We start from the raw sequence: 20,827 nt of genomic DNA, 5'->3' as shown, positions 1-20,827 counted from the left end.
GAGCCGCCGATGTCATGCACTGGGAACCTTACGCTCAGGGGCCCTTCTAGCTCGAGCTCTCGTACCCTTGCCAATGACGTATCTTGTCACTACAAATTCATTTGTCTCTCTCATGTTTGTGTATTCTCTTTTTCATTCGAGGTTGTGGCGCCACAAAGTCCGGATTCATGGTAATAAATAAAACATAAAGTTAGAAATATTTGACTGTTATTTGACAATCAGTTACCGGCCTGACGTTAATCCCACATGCAGTACTTGTGGATTTAACAATCCTATGGAGGAATTTTATTTCCAAGACTATGTGTCCTTTAGTCGCCTCGTACGACTATCACGGCAGAATATAGTATTGTCCTATTCTAGGGCGGAACCACACGCCAAAAGATTCTGCATATTTAGCAGTTTTAAATCTCATGCTCCAGTACATTCACGCATTGAATTCTTAAAGGTAGCAACTGAATTAGGAAAATATAGTTCTTATAAGAATTATCGTCACACGCTTCATTACTCATAATAAAACTTAAACAACTTTTTTGGAGAAATCTTCATGCGCTTGTTGTGTATGTAGTCTATGATTACGATACGTACTCATAATATTTATAAGATCTATACTATTATTATAAAGAGATAAGCGTTTGTGAGTTTGTATGTTTGAGGTGAGTAATCTCCGAAACTATTGAACCGATTTGAAAAATTATTTCACCATTAAAAAGGTACATTATCCAAGATTGCTATAGGCTATGTTTTATCTCAAAATTCCCACGGGAACGAAGCCCCGGGCAACATTTAATAAAACGTAAACAGCTAAATTTGCGTCCTCATATTTTTTGCTTACAGGGCTCCTAATGTTGTATAGCTACGTCACTGGGCCTACAGTACAATATACAGCCGGTTTAGTTCCATTTTTACCCGGGTCTGACAATTTATACCCGGACTTACCCTTCCGGATTAAAATCCCAAACATGCACAGTATACTTACGTTTTGATGTCTCTTGCATCTTAAAGGATTACGATACTTTTCAAAATTACTTGATCCTTTCGAAAATGGATTTGAGTCTCTCTTATCTGAGCACTATTCTTCCGCAGCCTTCAAGTGTTGGAGCCCAGGAATCATATATATTTTATAGCTGAACTTAAAAAGATGGCGATGCGTTTGAATGAACATTGCGTAGTTCGTAAGAGATCTCATATTCACCGCAGTGAAAGACCAGCATTGTATGATGAATCCGCCAAAAATTTGCGAACATTTTACGGGCAGTTTTCTTCTTTGAAGAGTTAATAAACAAACTTACTTTCGCATTTATAATTACTCGGGATTGTTTTTCTAAATATTCACATATAAAGGAACCGTTAGCATAATGTTCAACAGTGAAACTGGCCCTTAGGGTGGGTTGCACCAGTCAACTTTGCCGTTAAGTTTAACCTGCGTGCCGCTGTAGTATTGATAAAATGGCGTACTTTGCGTAAGTCCTGCCGCCCAAGTTGAGTAATGCAAATATATATAGCATCGTTGAGTTAGTATCCCATAACACAAGTCTCGAACTTACTTTGGGGCTAGCTCAATCTGTGTGATTTGTCCTAATATATAACGATATTATATTTTATAAACATGATATCGTTATACAGGTCAATCAGAAAAAGACATTTTCCATCACGACCCGACCGGGTATCGAACCCGGGACCTCTCGGTTCAGAGGCGTGCACTTTACCACTGCGCCACCGAGGTCGTCAATAGATAATGTGATTCCTGGGAATTTTATTTTGTTTATACCTGAGCGAACTCAGAACGGGCCGCTAATATATTATAATCGACTAGCATTAATCTTTTAAATCTAATTAATAATACATTTAATCGTCCATAATCGCGTATTCCCATTGGAAATTCACAGAAACGGTTTTTAATCACAGCGTCTAATAAAATATAGGGTCGTTAAAATTTTACGTGCCTTAGAGCGAATCACTGGACCGATCTGTTATCGAGCTGAATTCATTCGATCGTAAGGGATTAGGGAAATTAAGTTGTAAAATTAATTCTTTTTTATTATTTAAACTGCTTAAGTTAAAGTAGAATGCTTCTTTTATTTGATATTATGTCTATTTTTATCACATAATAGCTTTTGCCCGCGGCTTCGCCTAAGTTAATTTTACAGAATGAAAGGTACCCTATGTCCTTCTCCATACTTCAAACTATATGTGTGCAAAATTTCAAGAAGATTGATTGAGTAGATATAGCGTGAACAGATAAAAAACAAACTCACTTTTTTATATTAGGAGTAGCGGCCTGCTTCAACTACGGGGCTCCGACACTCCAAGATGGTCACATGACCGATATATAGGTACTGTTAGAGTTTTATTTAAACAATTAGCTTAACCGCACAATGTTACCAGCGTAATTATGTAAAAAAATACTTTAGATTTTATGAATAGTAGCGCCATCTATTTTATAAAGCGCAATATATATTAGACTTTTTGTCCAAATCCCACAGGGATCACGTATATTTGCTGGCATTTGAGAGGTAATATTTTATGATAACTCGAATACATTTTCGTCGCTATTGAAAATATTAGATTATGTTCTTTGTCAGGCTGATACACATCAATAGGACATACTCAGATGGCGACATCAGTACATATTACCTCGTTTCATTTTTCCTAAGCTACCTGAAAAGCAACAAATTATATCAAGTACCTACCTCGCAAAGACGATTTATAAGTAGCGATATTTTTATTAGATAATATATTTTTAATGACTCTATTTTCGATCTGGCGCATAAACTTTAAACTGCCAAATAAAATCATCAATCACCTGTATTCAGATGAAATTTGTAACTGTTTGTTATATATTTTTTATTTATTTATTAATAACTAGCCCTGCCATGACAGCGTTACCCATTACAATAGAGTCGTTAATTAAATTATAATTATATTATTATCATCTAAATTAAGTATAGGATAAATTCATAAATCATTTTTTGTTTTTGTGAACTCATCCAAAGTACAGTTGAACAAGTCTATTATCTATTCAATTAAGTGATTAAAAAAAATATGGTTATGTGTTGTATTTTCATCAGATTATTTTTCCAAATTGTATTTTATCACTAATTGTTAAAAGATTTGGAAAAGTAAAGGTTGAAATAGAAGGGATGGATGTTTCTCAGAGCGTTTCAGGCTTCCATAGGCTGCAGTGACCACTGCCCATCAGGTGAGCCGGGGTGCCTGTTTGCTAGCTCAGTAGTATAAAAAAGGAATCTTGATCTCTTATTAAAAGTTTTTATAAGGGTAAAAGAAATTAAATCGAATAAAAACAATTATTAAAATAAAGGAAAAAAAATATTTATATATATTTACAAAAATGTTAGTCCCTGCAATTCGTTGCAGCATTGCCACGTTGAATGGCAATGTTTAATCTCTGCCTTAGATATATGCCAGCCTTTTGGTCACCTGTTACCTCAATGATTAATTAATTATACATTTTTTTCCCTTTCATCAGCACTCGATCACAATCATAATATATTTCAATATACTTTTTGACCATGTACTTTATTGTGTACTTACATTGTTATATTACTAATAAAAAATTATACATTTTAAAAATATAAATTTAAATCATAAATTTATATTTTAAAAATGGTAAGCCCTGCTGTTGAGAATGATTTTCTTTCGGCATTTCTTCTCAGCAGTGGTTGTTCCGAAATGCTAGTAGTTTGTACATTTGGTAAATATCATTTATTTAGAATATGACGTGAAAAAGTGCCCGTGAATGCCTAATTTCTGAATAAATGATTTGATTTTGATTTTAATATATGTATAAGCAAGATGTTATGTAAACTGGTATGTTCTCTTTGTGTACATCGAGATACGTCTTAATGTACACAGAAATACCTTACGAGGTGTAAACGCAGATATAAAGAAAATTACATTGAAATATTCTTAAATCTGTGGGTGTAAAGAACACCAATGCGAACTTTTTATACAATCCTTGCGAGGTCGGGTCAGAATATTAAAATCGGGAATATGAATAATTCAGTGATATCGGAAAAGGAATTCTTAAGGTTATGATAGAAACGGACGATAGAATCGCACAGTTTGTGTAGGTACAGTGCACACCGAATGCGCATTACTTGTTGCGTTGGCATACGCGTATACATGTACAAATCGCAGTGAAAGTTATTCCTATAAAAAATAAAGAATTTATTGGATTGGATTAATGAGAAAAAGTGTTACATGACAATACATGATTTTGTCAGTAGTGTTATCAGAATTTGCCCGATTTATATCGGAAAATTGTTTCTATATTTTTTATTTTATCCTTTACTTCCTTTATAAGAAAGACTTCCGCATAAACTTCCCACGAAAACAGAGCTAGCATGCTACAAATTTCTTCCATTTACAAGTACTTTTATATATTATTAGAAAGAAAAAAAAAACATTGTAAGAAACAATAATGGTAAGCCGATCTGGCATGATAGGGACCAACACTGTTCAAATGAGTTTCTTTCGGAATTTCTTCTCAGCAGTGGTCGTTCCGAAATGCCAGTAGTTTGTAGCTTGTGAGAAATAATTATAAATATAAAGATTGACGAGAAAAAGTGCCTGTGAAGGTCTAATTTCTGAATAAATGATTTTAATTTGAATTTGAGTTCATACGTAGGTCTAATTTTAATTTTAATTTTAATTTACCGCTCCTTATTGTGATAACAGTAGATTATATACCACGTTAGTAAAGCGTAGCATTTTGACATGGCGTAATGTGGATAGTGACATCGAGGGTGAAATGTCACCTTAATGTCAAGGTGTATACTCTGCTTTTCAGTTCGATTGTGAGCAAATTGACAGGAGGAAATGCGGGTTTGCATTTAACTTCTCACTATCGAATCGATTCGAAGTGAGACGCAGCGAACCAATAACATTGCGGCAACCACCGTCGCGTCACAAGATCGCGTTGTGATTGGTTAGCTGCGTCTCACTGCGAGTCGACTCGATGATGAAATAAATGTAAATAGCTAAGTCGCACTAAGCACAGTTCGGGCCCGTTTATCTTGGTTAGTGGAATTACTGGCCACTTATAAACATATTGGACGAAGATTTTACTTTTTTGCTCTTAGTATGGAATTAGTAGGTGTTGTACGAAGCACTTACTAAATCCATGCTTGGTATATCATTTTACATTTGTATGAGAGCAAAAAATAAATTTATAGGCTTAAAGATTTTACTATTTGTTATAGAGCTCAAAATCTAAATTGCGGCATCTGGTCCCTTAAAAATAGGACCACTGCATGCCCTCCCGTAATGTACGAAGCGACTAAGGGACACAAAAGGCGGCCGGTTGTAAAATTATAACGAAATCTTCAAAATTTTAAGATTTATCTTTATACTGACCCCGGACTTTGCGGCGTCATAGCCCCGAATGTAACACGTGAAGATAAGTGAATTATGTGGCCTACATCCACTCATAATGTCAAACTTTTGAGCATGAGAAGTGAAAATGATATTTGTTGTCTCGTCAGGTTTTTAAGGAAAAATAAATAAAACAAGAATTTATAATCAGCAGTAATATTTTAAATTGCTTTGAATCACAATTTTGTAGTGTTTATAGATTATAATAGTTATTATAAAGGAAGATTTATATATTTTTAAAGTACACTTATCCAATAGACTCAATGTCTAACACTCTTAAATGTCCATCGTCTGTATACAAATATATAAAAAAAAATTGTAACAAAGGAATGTAATACTTATTTCATTGTATTTAGGTACATTTTGGTAACTAATGAATTGCTTTTTCATCACATAAATGGTTGAATTGTAAAGGGCTGTGTATTTTTATGATCATTTAAATGTTTGGAAACAAAATTTAAAAAATAATGTGGATTTAATAATAAATCATATTTTTATGAAAACAAAACGTAACTTGGAGTATAATTAGAGTGGTTGGCACGGATCAACTTTGAGGTTAACTAAAAAATACCGATATTTGTATAGACCGCGTACTTCGCCTTGATCTGTGCAGGTCAAAGTTAATGTCAAAGTTGACTGGTGCAACCCATTCATAAAGTCATATAGGACTATATTAACATGTAAATACACTGAATAAATAAACCATTTACAATATTTACCATTTTTACGTTACGTTAACATTTAAAATCACTAATTTCATGGCGTCAACAATTGACTTTTCTTTTTTCAGTCGGCTAATTTGCACGTTTATTTTTTTAGTTCCATATCCAGCACTTTAGGTGAAACGCTATTGCATCAAAATAGATAATTCTACCACAGTTTAATGAGATTCATACAGTTTTTCAACGGCATTAGTGTGACGGCACCATTAATGAACAAAACCCAGTTATGAACACATAAAAAAAATATTAATATTAACCAAGAATACATGAATTTTTGCACTAGCAACAGCTCAACTCAATCATTTACTTCTAAGCTGTCATAATTTCAAATGTCATTGAAGTCAGCCATTTTGCTTCATTCTGCTTCAAAATGGCTGACTGTTAAAATTGCCGTGTTGACTGATGCACAAAAAAAAATCCGTTTATACTGGGATAATCCTAAAGCTGCTGTTTTAGCTTTATGAGCTTTACGATACAGCAGTTTTGATAGCAATCAGCAGGCCCAACATCAACTTTTACAGATTCCAACGCAACTCGATTAAATTTAGGAACCTAAAATGAATCGCATTCATAATAAAATTAATCGAGTCGATGGTACGAACTTGCGATGCAGTTCAGTTTAGGTCGTAAAGTGGATCGCTTTAAGAGATAATGGTAAGCCCCTTGGGTTGTGAAAAAATATGAAATATCTGTATTAATTTTTCGCATCCTTGGTGCTCGAAAACCTTCGCCCTGGATGGATGCGTTCGAAATTTGTCTTTAGTACCAAAAAGTCGGCTGTGCGTGCTTACAAATAAGGCAGTTGACTTTGTATAAAAGAAAATGCATAAACGCATTCACATATTGAAACACGATAATGTATTAATTTTATTTAATTAGTATTTTTATGTTCTCATTATAGTATTATTAAAACGTTTTTTGTTAACAACAAATTTTGTGACGTTCTTGTGCCCGCTGTCATACAAGCCCCATTTTTTTTGACACATGGAAAAAAAGTATCTCAATTGACTTAAAAACTTTTTAAGTCAACTATTGACTCAAATGACAACTACCCTATTAGTTTCATTTGTATTCCTGTCTGGATTCCTGACATACCTATACACGGTATCAGGAATTCAATTAGTAGGTAATGGAGCTATGGTTTCGTTGCAGATAAATAGCGTTTCACAATGTGTGCTGGGCTTTATAGTTTTCTGTCCTAAGAAGACATTAATTCTTTATCTACAGCATTTTGAAGAAGAAAACAATGAAATATTTTTGAGATATTTCACAAAAGTTTAAAGTACATGGCACTTTATACAATTGAATTTCAGGTTGTAGAAATTCTTTTTTTTTATTTGGTGCACACAAAAACAAGGAAAATGTTGACACGTGACAAAACTGACTTTTTATTTAAATCATTCACAATTTTGGACATTTCACAAGCCCTCCATTCTATAACATCCTCCCAAAATTGGTGTTTTAGAAACCTATAATCTGGCAGTACACAACGATTTCTTACATTTGCTAATTTATGAAAACAAAATATTAATGTTTACAAATTTTCTTTGAAAAAATATTTCAATATATAAAAAAAAATATATATAATTTATGTGATGATTAAACTAAGAAAAATAGCCTAATTTGAATGAAACTTATAAAAAAAAATATAAATGCACAGCTACAAATGAAAATACTTTCCACCTAAATCTTTGGTATTACTAACAATGAATTGCACTAACAATGTAAGATTATTAAACTAAAATATGCAAAAACAATTAATAGATAGCAACTATTAAAATTAACTACTATATGTCTAGCATTTTTCAAATAAAACAGACTCGTTTTACAATCATTAAGTGACAATTATCTAACTTGATATGCAATACATTAGGCAGGCTCACTTCGAATATAAAAAAAAAAAAACTTTTTATTTTCCCATAAAACGCAAGCCACTAAGCAAGCGTCTGAGTAACAAAAATTTGAACACTATATCTATCTTACAAATAATTATAAATAGACTAGAATCAAATAAATTTTTGTTATATCACAATCATAAAAAAATGTGCCTTTGGCGATTTTTAGCATACCTTTAACAGCCCACCCAAGAAAAGTTTTTTTTTTTTCAATCATTTATCCTCCCAGGACTCATTCCAATACCTTTGGTGTCTCCCCTATCTTTTAGTCTTAAATACTTACTAAATATGAAGTTAAAATGTGTGAACAAGCCTTACAATATAATAATAAAAAGTATTAGTTAAACTTTTAAATTTAAATTCTATGTATAGTTTTTAAGATTTTATTATTTCAATATAATTATGTAGTAATTTATCTAACTATAAACTACGTCTAGTGCACTATATCTTTTAGCTGTGGTCAAACTAACGCTTTACGTCAGTGTGCTGTTTTCAATTTATTTTTTCTTACGTTTTGTTATTGCTTATGTTGAACAGTTGGCGTTTTTGAATAAAAAAAAATACATTGAAATAAAGGTCCTAAGTAAAAAAAAAGTAAATATAGTTAAAAAAAAAACACATGTAAATGACTTTTTTTTTCAAAAAAAATGTGAAATAAGTTTTTTTTTTTATTTTTTTTTAACACTGAAAGCAGCACATTTGACGACTGCACTAGAAGTGTCCTATATCTGGTTGTGACGATTGCGGGGATAATAAAATACTCTCTTTACACATCTGAGTACATAACTCCACCACAAAAATATTATTGCTTTCGGAGGTTCTGCGTTACGATTAAAAATATTTCTTAAATTCCTCGAATCGGCCTAAGCAACCGTGCACGCTATCGAAAAATATATAATTACGTATGACCACTAGCTAAACGAACTATTTATCCGTTTATAAAGAAAAAATGGGAGAATAACGATTTATGCAAAATTAATACATCAAAACTTTGGCGCAATACGTCTCGAAATACTGGTATCGTATTCGCCTCACTACATATACATATATAAATATAACATCTTAAAATTAGCGATCCAAAAATATGAAATATACATGTGTTCGCGCCCTCAGGTGCCCCCTACCGTTCAAGCGAGTCGCGACTTTAAATTTATCGTCGTTAAACGTGTTTTCGCTTGTATCCGCAATGCGACTTTTGCCGTGTTGCCACCAGAGGGTGCAAGAGCCGCCACAACTGGACGGTTTTCTCAATCAACGTCGCATCTCATTTCCCTTTTATTTCTTAAACATCCAACTTTTCTCGATTTCGTAAAAAAATCTGTTGACATTACTGGATATAGGTACTTAAACAAAGTTCGTCAAATCTACAAAATTCACATCTAATTTGTTACGATAAAGATTAAAACTGTATGATAAAAAGAAACGTACAATTGAAAAGACAAAAAAGCATAAATACAATAACAAAAACTTGCGAGCCAAATCAACAATTCAGATGTCAACAAGAAATTCTCTTAAGGAATCGAGAAAACAAAACATCACTCAAATACCACAATGGGCCTTTTCAAATCCAAATAATCAGGAATCAGTATGAGGAATGTACTTTACACATACAAAAAGTCTTAGTAAAAAATCAGGTACAACAGAATCAAACCATACGAAAATCAATTAAGGGTAACAGAACACAATATTAGTCAAACGAAACAAGACTCTGTTCCACGGCCCTGCTCAAGCAAAGCAATCGTACTCTCGTAACTTTTGCCTTATAAAAATACTAATCGAAAATATCTCGACGACCTCATGTCGTCTCCTGGTTAAGCTATTTACTCTAATACCTTAACTATAGACTATACTACATTAAAATATCAGAGAATCCAGAAAAGGGAATAATTATTACTATATTTAAGTGGTGCACAACCTTTTTTTTCATGAACGCTAGATAAGTACGGCATTTAGCTTTATCGAGGACCTAAAACTAAAAGTATCTACTGTCAAACTAATTGATAGTAGATAAGAATTCATTGAGGAATTTCATGTTTAAATAGGAACTAGAGGTGGAGAAAATAATAGTACAAACACAAAGGTTACAGGGCTTGTAATCGAAATTATTATAGACAATGTTGACAAAATAGTCAAAGAGAAGTTTCTATAAGAATTAGATCTATTCTAAAGAAGTTTTAAGATCATGTTCGATGATATCTAAGGCTTTATCTCTGCGTAGACTAAAAGATATCCTATTAGGCTGGAATGAAACCTATCCTCTCGACCAATAGTCAAACTATAATAACGGCATTATTACTTTTAATTTCTTTCTTAAATACGATAAAATCTCAAAATACTCACAGCTCGTCGGGTTTATTGTAATTAACACTAGGTGCAATCTACATTATTAGAACAGTGGCATTTAATAATTTGAATTTGTACTTATCCTACATAATTTAAAATCCGTTTGGAAATTATCAATAGAATCTAGAATTCAAGTTTTGACTTGACTTTCTAATGTCTTAAGCGAAACAAACAAAAACAGCCCCAAATTTGGAGTTTCCAAAAAAACAAAACAACAGCCAAACATTTTGATCATTAATAAAGACTCTTCATTAAATTTTTCATCAATTTAAGAAAAACCTGCCAATATGGTTGTTCTAGTTTAATTATTTTATATTCAATTTAGAATTTTCAAAAATATGAATCCAATAAATGTCCTAAACAAATGTCTCAAAAATACATTATGAAAATATAATACAAATACGATAAAATTTATACTAAATATAACCCTGTCTATGACCTGAAGAGTTTAAAATAAAAGATAATTTGAATCCAAACTCTAAACAAGTCATTTCTAAGGAAATTGTTGACTAGTAGACTAAATTATAGAAACAAATATAAAGAGACGAATTTCATTTCGGTTGAAGTCAAAACTCTCATTTTGATAATCCTAATAGGTACGGTTAAGTTATATGAACAGTTAAAATTTGATTAGACAAGGCCCGAGTTATTTCACAACACTAAGAAGAAACCTGTTTTGTGTGTTTGTAACAATGAATAGAACGTAATTGAATGGGTGTTATTTGATATACAAAATGAATCAGTAGTGACGTGAAAAGAGATGATAAAAATTCTTTCAGACAAGATAGTGATATACAAACGTAGGAAGTGCAGTCAACAATAAAATGGATACTTTCAATACATTGGTATTGCTCGTATCAACTACCAGAGAACTACAAATCAGCAGTTTTACAATTGCTTTGATATATTGCAGTTTTGACATTCATAAAGATACAATTTAAACTTTCTTTGTAATTTCCTCGATTATTGCTATAATATTGCTTAGGTTACTGCAAATGTTCAAGTAAACTGTATTCATTGTAGTTCATCAAGACAAAGATCAATCAGCGATTACTGAATCGCAGAATTATGAATTATACTGATAATTAATAGTAATATAGATTGCAACCTGAACACCAATTATATTGTTGACTGTAATATAGCATTCAAACTCATAAAGACATGATTAGGCTGAGTAAAAAGACAATACGAGTAAATAAAAACCAATCGTACACTTCCCAACAAAATTGTGTGAAGTTAGGAAAAACACTCTGTGGCGTGGTGTAATGGGTCACATTTTGAACAGAAGCTCCAGAAGTAGATCTTCATCCGCATTCATAGGTGATTCAGGCGCTAAATAATCGACAATCCTGGAATAAAATACGATGTTAATGATGCTATTTCCTTATTATTTTAACTTATTTTAATTGGTACTGTTTCAGATTAAGGGACTATTTCACGGCCTGTCGATATATCTAATAGTTTATAAGTAATGTCACGACCTGTTAATATAGTATCGTAGTCTATATGTAACCTAATAAACAGATAGCGTTAATAATAGTGTTGCACAAGTGTTGGATAAAGCTAACTGGCCAATCACATGAGGCAGATTAATCTAGCAGTTCATTTTCATTTATTAGTTAATTTTATCTGTCAGATTACAATATAATATATTATTAAAAATTGCTGCACCACACCTACTTGTTACTACTTACACAGAAATGCTGATATAAATACATAGTAACAAGTCTAATATTAAATTTTTATCAAGTTATGATGATATTCATACGGCGAGACGATGACGAGAATGAAAATTTTGTTGATGACAATTTGCCCACGGTAATGATGATAATGTTGTCCATGTTGACGATGATGACAATGATATAGATATATAAAATAAATATTGCTCTCCTGTACAAAAAGACACACGCTATACAAAAAGATTTTAAAACAAACTTAAAACCAATCATAAAGCTAAACATGCATTATGTGTGCCACAGAAGCAACAAAAGGCAGCAAGAAGCTCAGCTTAAAGTTGCCCCGAAGGACAACCTTTGATTTTCAGCTGCTACCTTCGACATGATGATAGTGATCTAAGTTACTAGTCTATTAATAATTTTTAATCAAATCATGTTAATATTCATCCGGCGAGACGATGACGAGAATGAAAATTTTGTTAATGACAATTTTGCCCACGATAAAGATGATAATTTTGTCCATGTTGACGATAATGATAATCACAATGTTGTATATGATGACGATGATGATATTACCTATTGTGAGTGGGCGGTGTACTGATGATGGGCTGCGACGAGCTTGGGTGGGCACCCGGCAAGCGCAGGTCCACCCTCGCGCTTTCGGCTCGCGCGCTCTGCAACCTGCCGCAACACTTGGATTACTACACTCATTTATAATTTTTTACTTTTGTTATTTGGTGGCTCAGTGGTAAAGTTCTTGCGTCTGAACCGTGAGGTCTCAGGTTCGAATCCCGGTCGGGTCATGATGGAAAATAATCTTTTTCTGATTGGCCCGAGTCTTGTATGTTTATCTATATATGTATTTGTTATCAACATATATAGTATAGTATCGTTAGTATCCCATAACCCAAGTCTCGAACTTACTTTCATAGTAAATAAATCTGTGTCATTTGTCCCTATTTATTTATTTATTATTTATTTATTTATTTACTTTGGAGCTAACTCAATCAGTCTTATTTGTCCTTATATAGTTATTTATATTTATTTATTTATATTCAAAATTCAAATTAGGATGACATATATGAGTTATTTACATCAAACCCTTGATAAAAACAAAGTCTATTGCCGATTTTCAAAGCACAGGTAAAGAAGCGGCGCAATCAACTTCATCGCAGCATTTCTCCTTCTCTTTAACTGCTTAGCATAGATCAACAAACAAAATAATTTTAGTCACCGGAGAATAACTAGGAACTATTCGAATCGTTGTTCCAAAAGATTTATAACTTTATATGTATCAAAATGAACTATCACATTTTTCGAAACTTACGTTTGTTGAAAACTCTTCCCAAGTGCTTGAAGCGTGAAACAAATATTCATTTAAATAGCTTAAATATAAATTCATCAATGAAATTACGTAAATGTTCAAATCCTATTGCATTTTAAGCTGATTCCACTTTTTAAAACTTTTATACAATTTGAAATGGAAATAAATTTATTCATAGCATACTAAATATACATCACAAAAAATTAACAAAATATAAATGTTACAAAGGTACAAAATGGTATAGCTTGTGCAATGACGCTGATTTTCAATGTTACCAAACAAAATGGCACTACCAGAAAATAATTAAAGATAAATCCGCGAAACATGTAAACACAATTATATTATCACAATAATTAATGTCAAGATGAATGAACATTATTAATGTCTGGGAGGAAAATACAAGATTTATCTCTCTGAGGACAATAAAAGCTTATTTAGAAAATGACATTTTTGTAAAAAAGAAACTTATTAAAGACATAGATCGTAATAATATGAAATGGAAATATCTTAAAAAAATGTTCTTCAAAACAAGAAATGAGATACTAATTGCACAAAGAAGATACCCTTTTCCCGAAATTGAAGTATTAAAGACAAAATGAGGAAATAATATGAAACAGGGGCTTATTTAGCTTAAAACGTGACGAGAATGAAATGGCAGTAATCAACACAAGTCCTTATAATTGCGAAACGAAGATAGGGCGGGTAATATATTGCGTTATTAGATGATGGCCCCGACTTCGCACGTTACGCAGCAGTAAACACTAATTTCTGTTATTATCCTACTATTATTATTAACCTGACACAATACTTTCACACACTAATTTCTGTTATTATCCTACTATTATTATTATTATCACTAATTTCTGTATTTTATTATTATACTATATGTATGCCACTCTTTCACACAAAATCTACTGGACCGATTGTTATGAAAACCCGACATTCCCACGGCAAAGCCCTGGGGCACCGTTAGTTAATTATAAAACTGACACCAGTGTTAGCAATAATCAGATTTAATAATTACTATTGACCCTAAACAGTCCTCTCCTATTTTGTTTTTCGTAAATATCTCCTACGTACAGACATAGGCCAGTTACTTAGTTACCAGACATAGTACAGTTAGTTCAGTTAGTTTTATTACAAGTGTAGATTTTCATACAATTTTTCAACCCCCATTGTCAGCAATTCGGCATTATAGGGTTGATTTTTGATAGATAAAAGTTATCTAAGTTTTATTTTGGTCTTAGGATAGCCTAAATACATAGTTGTGTTATTATACATAGTTGTGTTATGAATATAGATTCATAACACAACTATGTATAACTTTAGTTGCGGCCCTGTGCTTAAGTTTCGTGGACAATGACTCATAGGGGAAATATTCTTTAAAACAAAAACTGCCTTTCTTAAAGTCCAATATTCGCCTTAAAAAAGCATCCGTTTACGTCTAACAAAGTGAAATTTGTTTAACTTAAACATCTCAAAGGTATTTGTAGATTAGATTATTTTAAAGGGGATAGAAGATGGTTGAGTGATTCCAAATTCATTTAGCATCGAACTCGGGCTCCGCTATATTTAAATCTTTGAAACGACTTGATATACTTGTAACTTTGTTATGGATTTGCGCTTTTGTTTGCTCGTTATTTTCGTTATTGATTCTTACCCAAAATATTGATACTTATTTGAAATAATGAAGATTTGGCACGAAATAGTTGGGTTTGGTATCGTATAGAATGTCTTGGAAGGGGTTGGGGGAGCCCACACATTTATACAGGGTTACTGGTATCAAACTCAAAACCGATTAAAGACTACTTGCGTTCATCAAAACAAGCTACTTTTATTCTACGACTTTTCGTGATTCGTAGTTTTTTTTTTCGTATAAAAAAAATACAAATGCAATTCTACACATCTTAACTCTATGTAATAGCCAAGCAACACGAGACAGTTCAGTAGCGTTATGTAGCGGAATCGAACATAGAGTTGCAACGTTTTATAGAAACGTTCAAACATTCAAACTAAAAAAAGGATTGTTTTTGTATTTATAATGTTTACACAAAAGTCATAGAACAAAAGATGTTACTCTTTATATACCTTATGCGCCTTTGGAAGGTTATGCGTTAGATGCCAGTAACGCTATATATTAGAGTGACTCAAAGTTTGTGGTCAACCTTTACTCACCAGTGGGAAATATGTTGAAAACAATAAAGTCTGACAAGTTCTGTCAAGGTCAGAGAATAGTAAAAAATATGTATATCCTAGGTAAAATAGATATATTTGAATTATCATAATGCTAATTCAAACATCTATTACATAATCTATATATCTATAGATATATAACAACACTGTAAGTGAGCTATTTCTATACTCAGGAGATATGAAAGAATATATAATTATGGGGGTCTTTAAGGGACTAATAGAAGCCAAAACAATTTGTTTTGAATTTTTGTCTTTCTGTATGTTTCTTCGCGCGTCACCCAAAAACTAATTTGCTTATAATATGAATTATCATTATTATAATTCATACTCTATAACCAATATTATACGAAGATTAGTTGATTTGAAAGTCCAAAACACATTTAACAATCAATAAAAATCATTTGTCTGGATCATTTGGACGAGTAGAAAATTCATTTCAAATCCATTTTAAAAGCGCATTATCAGTAACAGAATTTATTGGATAATATCAATGTCAGAAAAAAATCTATTTCCCTTGTAAAATACTTTTGGAAGTTTAAATATTGAAATTCAAATTCAAATTCAAATCATTTATTCAGAAATTAGACCTTCACAGGCACTTTTTCTCGTCAATCTTTCTCACAAGCTACAAACTACTGGCATTTCGGAACGACCACTGCTGAGAAGAAATGCCGAAAGAAACTCATTTGAACAGTGTTGGTCCCTATTGAAACTTGAACATCAGTACTTCGGTCATATCTTTACAAACAACGCGAAAAGAGACATTAATATCAGCTTAACGTCTACCTATGATTATGTAGCTGCCGTTAAACAAACTCGGGTAGGGTACCATTTCTAAACTTTCTTATTAAAATCCTCGGAGTTTGTCCTTAAAGTTGGACTAAAAGTTTTTATCCTATCGGCCGTTGTTATAACCAAGGTTATTGGGACTTTTGAGGGTCGTCTTTTGATAAAATCATTGTTAACGCACGATGGCGTGTCTGTTTTCGAAATTATGTTTACTAGCCACGCCTCCTCGGTTTTACTATTTTAGGAAATGGAAACGCTGAAATGAAACTGAATGGAAACGTTGATAGATTTATAAATTTAAGATTTACATAATTAAAGTTTTATTCGCCATGCTACGATGTAATGATATATTTATTACAAGACTTTTATAAGACTATTATCTTATTATGGTCAATATCTTGCGTTCTAAGCAACGTATCGCGATGAAACCTATACCAGATTTTGAGGTATACTATCCGCTATACAACTGTGAACCGCATTAAATACCATCTATTACTTTTTGGGTGACGCGCGAAGAAACATACAGAAAGACGAAAATTCAAAACAAATTGTTTTAGCTTCTATTAGTCCCTTAAAGACCCCCATAATTATATATTCTTTCATATTATATACTCCTGAGTATAGAAATAGCTCATTTACAGTGTTGTTATGTGTATAGATATATAGATTATGTAATAGATGTTTATGAAAACTACGTATTCGTATGAAACAACGAGAAAAGCGATACATAATGTGATCGGAAAACTAATAACTAGTATAAAAATGTTAGTAAAGACCAAACGAAGTGCAGGATAAAATGTAGGAAAACAGACCCAGTACTCCAATGCTTAATGATTAAAGAAGAAGCCGAGAAAACGCTCAGATAAGAATAAAAAGCGATCAAGTGCGACTCGCCCATGAAGTAACATAACATAAAAGTTCTTGTCGATCGATTTTTGTATATTTTTATACAAAAATCGATCACCAAGAACACGGACGGACTGACGGACGGACAGACAGACATGACGAATCTTTGTCTTTCTTTTCATCCGTTTTTGCCATTTGGCTACGAAACCCTAAAAAGACGTTATGAAAGGAACCACCGCTTATATTATTTAATATCCGGGTCTATTCAGGGACGCTGGCCTTTTGTCAGTGCATAAAAGAGTCACGGTATTATGTCCGGTCAAACAATTTCGGAACGTCTTATATTCTAGAGATTATTTAGGTGTGACACACATAATGAAACTGTAACCGTAGGTGAGGAATGTTTATATATCAATGTGTATACATGTATATACTATATTTGTACCCGAGCGAAGCCGGGAAGGGCGGCTGCTAGCGGGAGATATTTAAGAAATTATTCCCGAAGAAAAACTTATTGACGAAGGTGACAGTAAGATATTTAACATATTGGCTAGGTCAATACTAGATAAAATTATTTGTTTAATAATTTTTAAAACAGACAAAATAACTAAAGTATATAGTTAATTACTCAGATATGGAAAGTACTCAAAAACAACGAAACGACAATTGGAGAAATACTGACATGTATGGAGAATTAACAAAGTTTGTAAAAGAAATTAGGCATAAATTTATTAAATAACTAATATATACCTTTACAAACATATTGCTTGTATTGTTGATAATAATACTTTGTCCCAGTTATACATTACAAACATAAAAGAGAAAAATTCCAAAATATTGAATACATTCACATAATGAAAGAACGCCATATTTTGTGTCCACGTAGCCGTAAAATTGGGACCGTTGCGCGTTGCTCACAAAATTATAATAATGTGGACCCAGCATTCCGAAAATTCTCTTTCAAATAGTACATTTACTTGACCGGTTGCTTTCATTTTGTATTCGTATAGGATACATTTCGGAGAATGCCAAACTACGGAGCATAGGCCGTATAATTCAATGTGTAGGAATATCGAATTGTTGCTCACATATTTCTTATTTTAGCCGTAAAAATAAAACAATATACCAAATTGAGTTATGTATGGTTATTATTGACTGGACAATTGAATTGTCGTTGAAATTCACAAAATTCAAACTTCGATTGTTAACCATTCAAAAAAAATATTGACGCCAAAAATTACCTAATGAACGTATTAGATAATTTTTGGCGTCAATATATTTTTTTTAAACTGGAATCTGATGTGTGTCTTTTGATTTTGATTTCAGTAAGTATGAATTTAAAATGCGTGCCAGTGTCTTTATCACTGATTATCCAACTAATATTAGAGATGTGAAAAGAAGAAGAGAAGCGTTTGAGAAGATATATGTATATACATACATATATATTTCACGCGAAATGTACAGATTATTTATACATATAATAATCATATATACATACACACATGTTTTTTTTTTTATTTACGAAATTCCCACGAAGCGAAGCCCCGGGGCGCAGTTAGATGCTCCAAAATTTTGCTATTATTTTTTCCACGACCCTTGGGCTTTAAATGTAACAGGGACACGCAAAGATAAGGGAGACAGGGAGAGAGAGTCGAGTCCACAGTATAGTCGTGCATGGCGAAAAAACTCGTTATAACTGCCGTCGGTAATTAACTGCCAGCTGCCAGTTATCCAGGTGAAAAGAATGAATTATAGATTTATGACGATTAACGCGGCAGTCATGTCCTTCCAAAACATTATATAAAATAATTTAAAAAGGCTCCATCAGGATAATACCTAGAGTAAGTATTAATATACTGTGTAATATATATTTTTATATTTTAAATGAATAAACAGCTTGATTAGCTAGCTACTCACTTGATTTTCGATAGCCTCATGAACTGCTGTATCTTCCTGGCAGCCTGGTTCTGTCGACGTTGAGAATAGGTTCTCCTGGGGAAAATATGCGATTAAGAGTACCTGCTACTCTCTAATGAAAGTACTGTACGTCGGCGTAAGACGTAAAGAGATGAATTAATTCAGCCGAACTGGAATGGTCAAAAGCACTGTCCCGGATAGACAGGGGCGCGGGTTCAATTCCTGTTCGATTTTCAAAAATAATTTAAAAAGCATGTGGCATGTGACATGTGTATAACAAATCCATTCAAAAATATTGCGAGTTAAATACGGGTTACACTCTGGGAGTTCCGGCAGAACTGAATATTAACGTCTTACTAATAATTGTCGATTAGGTCACGTGGGCTGACGCGAGTTTACCATTTTTCACCCATCACAAAAAGTGCACAACACCACTAAAGAGGTTTTCACTTCAAAAATTATCTTTCTTATAGTCGTATTCCTTGTGGCTGAGGGACATCATGTTTATTACTTGGGACACAACGACTTTCTTGGCAATATTAATTAAGTGGTTTGCCATTGCCGTCTTCATTCACTAGATGATAATATTATTAAATATAGAAACCCTGAACACGACGACTATACGTACCTTCAGATCTTAAATAGAATCTGTCACAATTCATTTTATTCGAAGTAAACTAAAATTCTTCATAGTCGTATTTTCCTCATAGCTGAGGGTCGTGGTTATTACGTGGAATGAAACATACACAACAACTTTCTTGGCATTGTGAATGGAATGGTTTGCCATTCCCTTCTCCATTTCACACACAAGTTAATAAGAATCAACCAGTATACAGGTTACGATGTTTTCCTTCACCGGAAGCAAGTGGTGGACGATGAAAACTATTATAGATGAGTCAGATTGGTATACAAACTCATGTGGCACGAGTAGGATTTGAACCTGGGACCTTTCGATCTACAGGCGGGCCTCTTAACCATTACACCACCACTGCTTCAAATACACACTAGTAAAACTTGTGTGTGTTTTAGTTTACTTCGAATAAACAATTATTCTTTCTATTCTAATTCTGAATTAAGAGAATAATCGTTTATTTTGGTAGACACTTATCCTCATTGATTAAACGGCCAGTGTATAATTACATCGTAATAAGGCAGATATAATTCACTAGTGTTACTAGTTGTCACTAGAAATACTCATGTTTTTGCAAATAAATAATATTTGTCTTCTTTGTAAATAAATGCCGATACGTAGTCGTAAAAGAAATGTGAATTATAAAACGCCTTCAGCAGACTTTAGTTAAATCTGACACCAATATTAGCAATAACACACTCGAAATATATAATACGGTAGATGTGGGCGAAGACGTACTTGATCGGAGTGGTATTAACGTCCATCCTCCTCGCCCTCATAGAACGATAACCGCGCTGGATCACTGTCGCCGCAGCGTGCATTTGTTTCAGGTACGCGAACTATAACAAAATTATTATTAGTGAAAAATACGTGTCAATCATCTACAATTTTATTTTTATCAAATGAGATACCGCTTTTAAAGCTACAAACTACTGTAAACCTACCTGTTTGTACCGCCTGTAGCAGTTCTGTATGGTGATGGCGGCGGCCGCAGCTCGTCGTTGTAATTGTCGCCCGCGGTACTGCCTGTATGCTTTCTGTATTGTTATAGCCGCCGAGTACAGTTCACGTTGTTCCCGATCTGTCAATAAAAATTA

At 32.9% G+C, this 20,827-nt stretch overlaps 1 protein-coding gene across 5 annotated transcripts in view; it reads right to left on the bottom strand.

The window, feature by feature from the left end:
- Positions 1-5,542: 5,542 nt before the first annotated feature.
- The window catches only part of Camta (Calmodulin-binding transcription activator), a 182,078-nt gene continuing 166,793 nt past the window's right edge, over positions 5,543-20,827 (bottom strand). For 4 of the 5 annotated variants that reach the window (XM_053754064.1, XM_053754067.1, XM_053754065.1 and 1 more), the window contains 5 exons: positions 20,675-20,811; positions 20,469-20,569; positions 19,100-19,174; positions 12,607-12,711; positions 5,543-11,703 (listed from right to left, as the gene is read on the bottom strand). In XM_053754064.1, the coding sequence (XP_053610039.1) occupies positions 11,625-11,703; positions 12,607-12,711; positions 19,100-19,174; positions 20,469-20,569; positions 20,675-20,811 (497 nt within the window). In that variant the 3' untranslated portion in view covers positions 5,543-11,624. Of the gene's footprint in view, positions 11,704-12,606; positions 12,712-13,357; positions 13,383-19,099; positions 19,175-20,468; positions 20,570-20,674; positions 20,812-20,827 lie in introns of all 5 variants that reach the window. The other variant, XM_053754066.1, reaches the window with a different exon arrangement.

The sequence above is a fragment of the Plodia interpunctella genome, chromosome 13 (genome assembly GCF_027563975.2).
Source record: "Plodia interpunctella isolate USDA-ARS_2022_Savannah chromosome 13, ilPloInte3.2, whole genome shotgun sequence".
NCBI lineage: Eukaryota > Metazoa > Arthropoda > Insecta > Lepidoptera > Pyralidae > Plodia > Plodia interpunctella.
The sequence above is the reverse complement of the archived record's forward strand: the minus strand, read 5'-3'. Positions and strand labels throughout refer to the sequence as shown.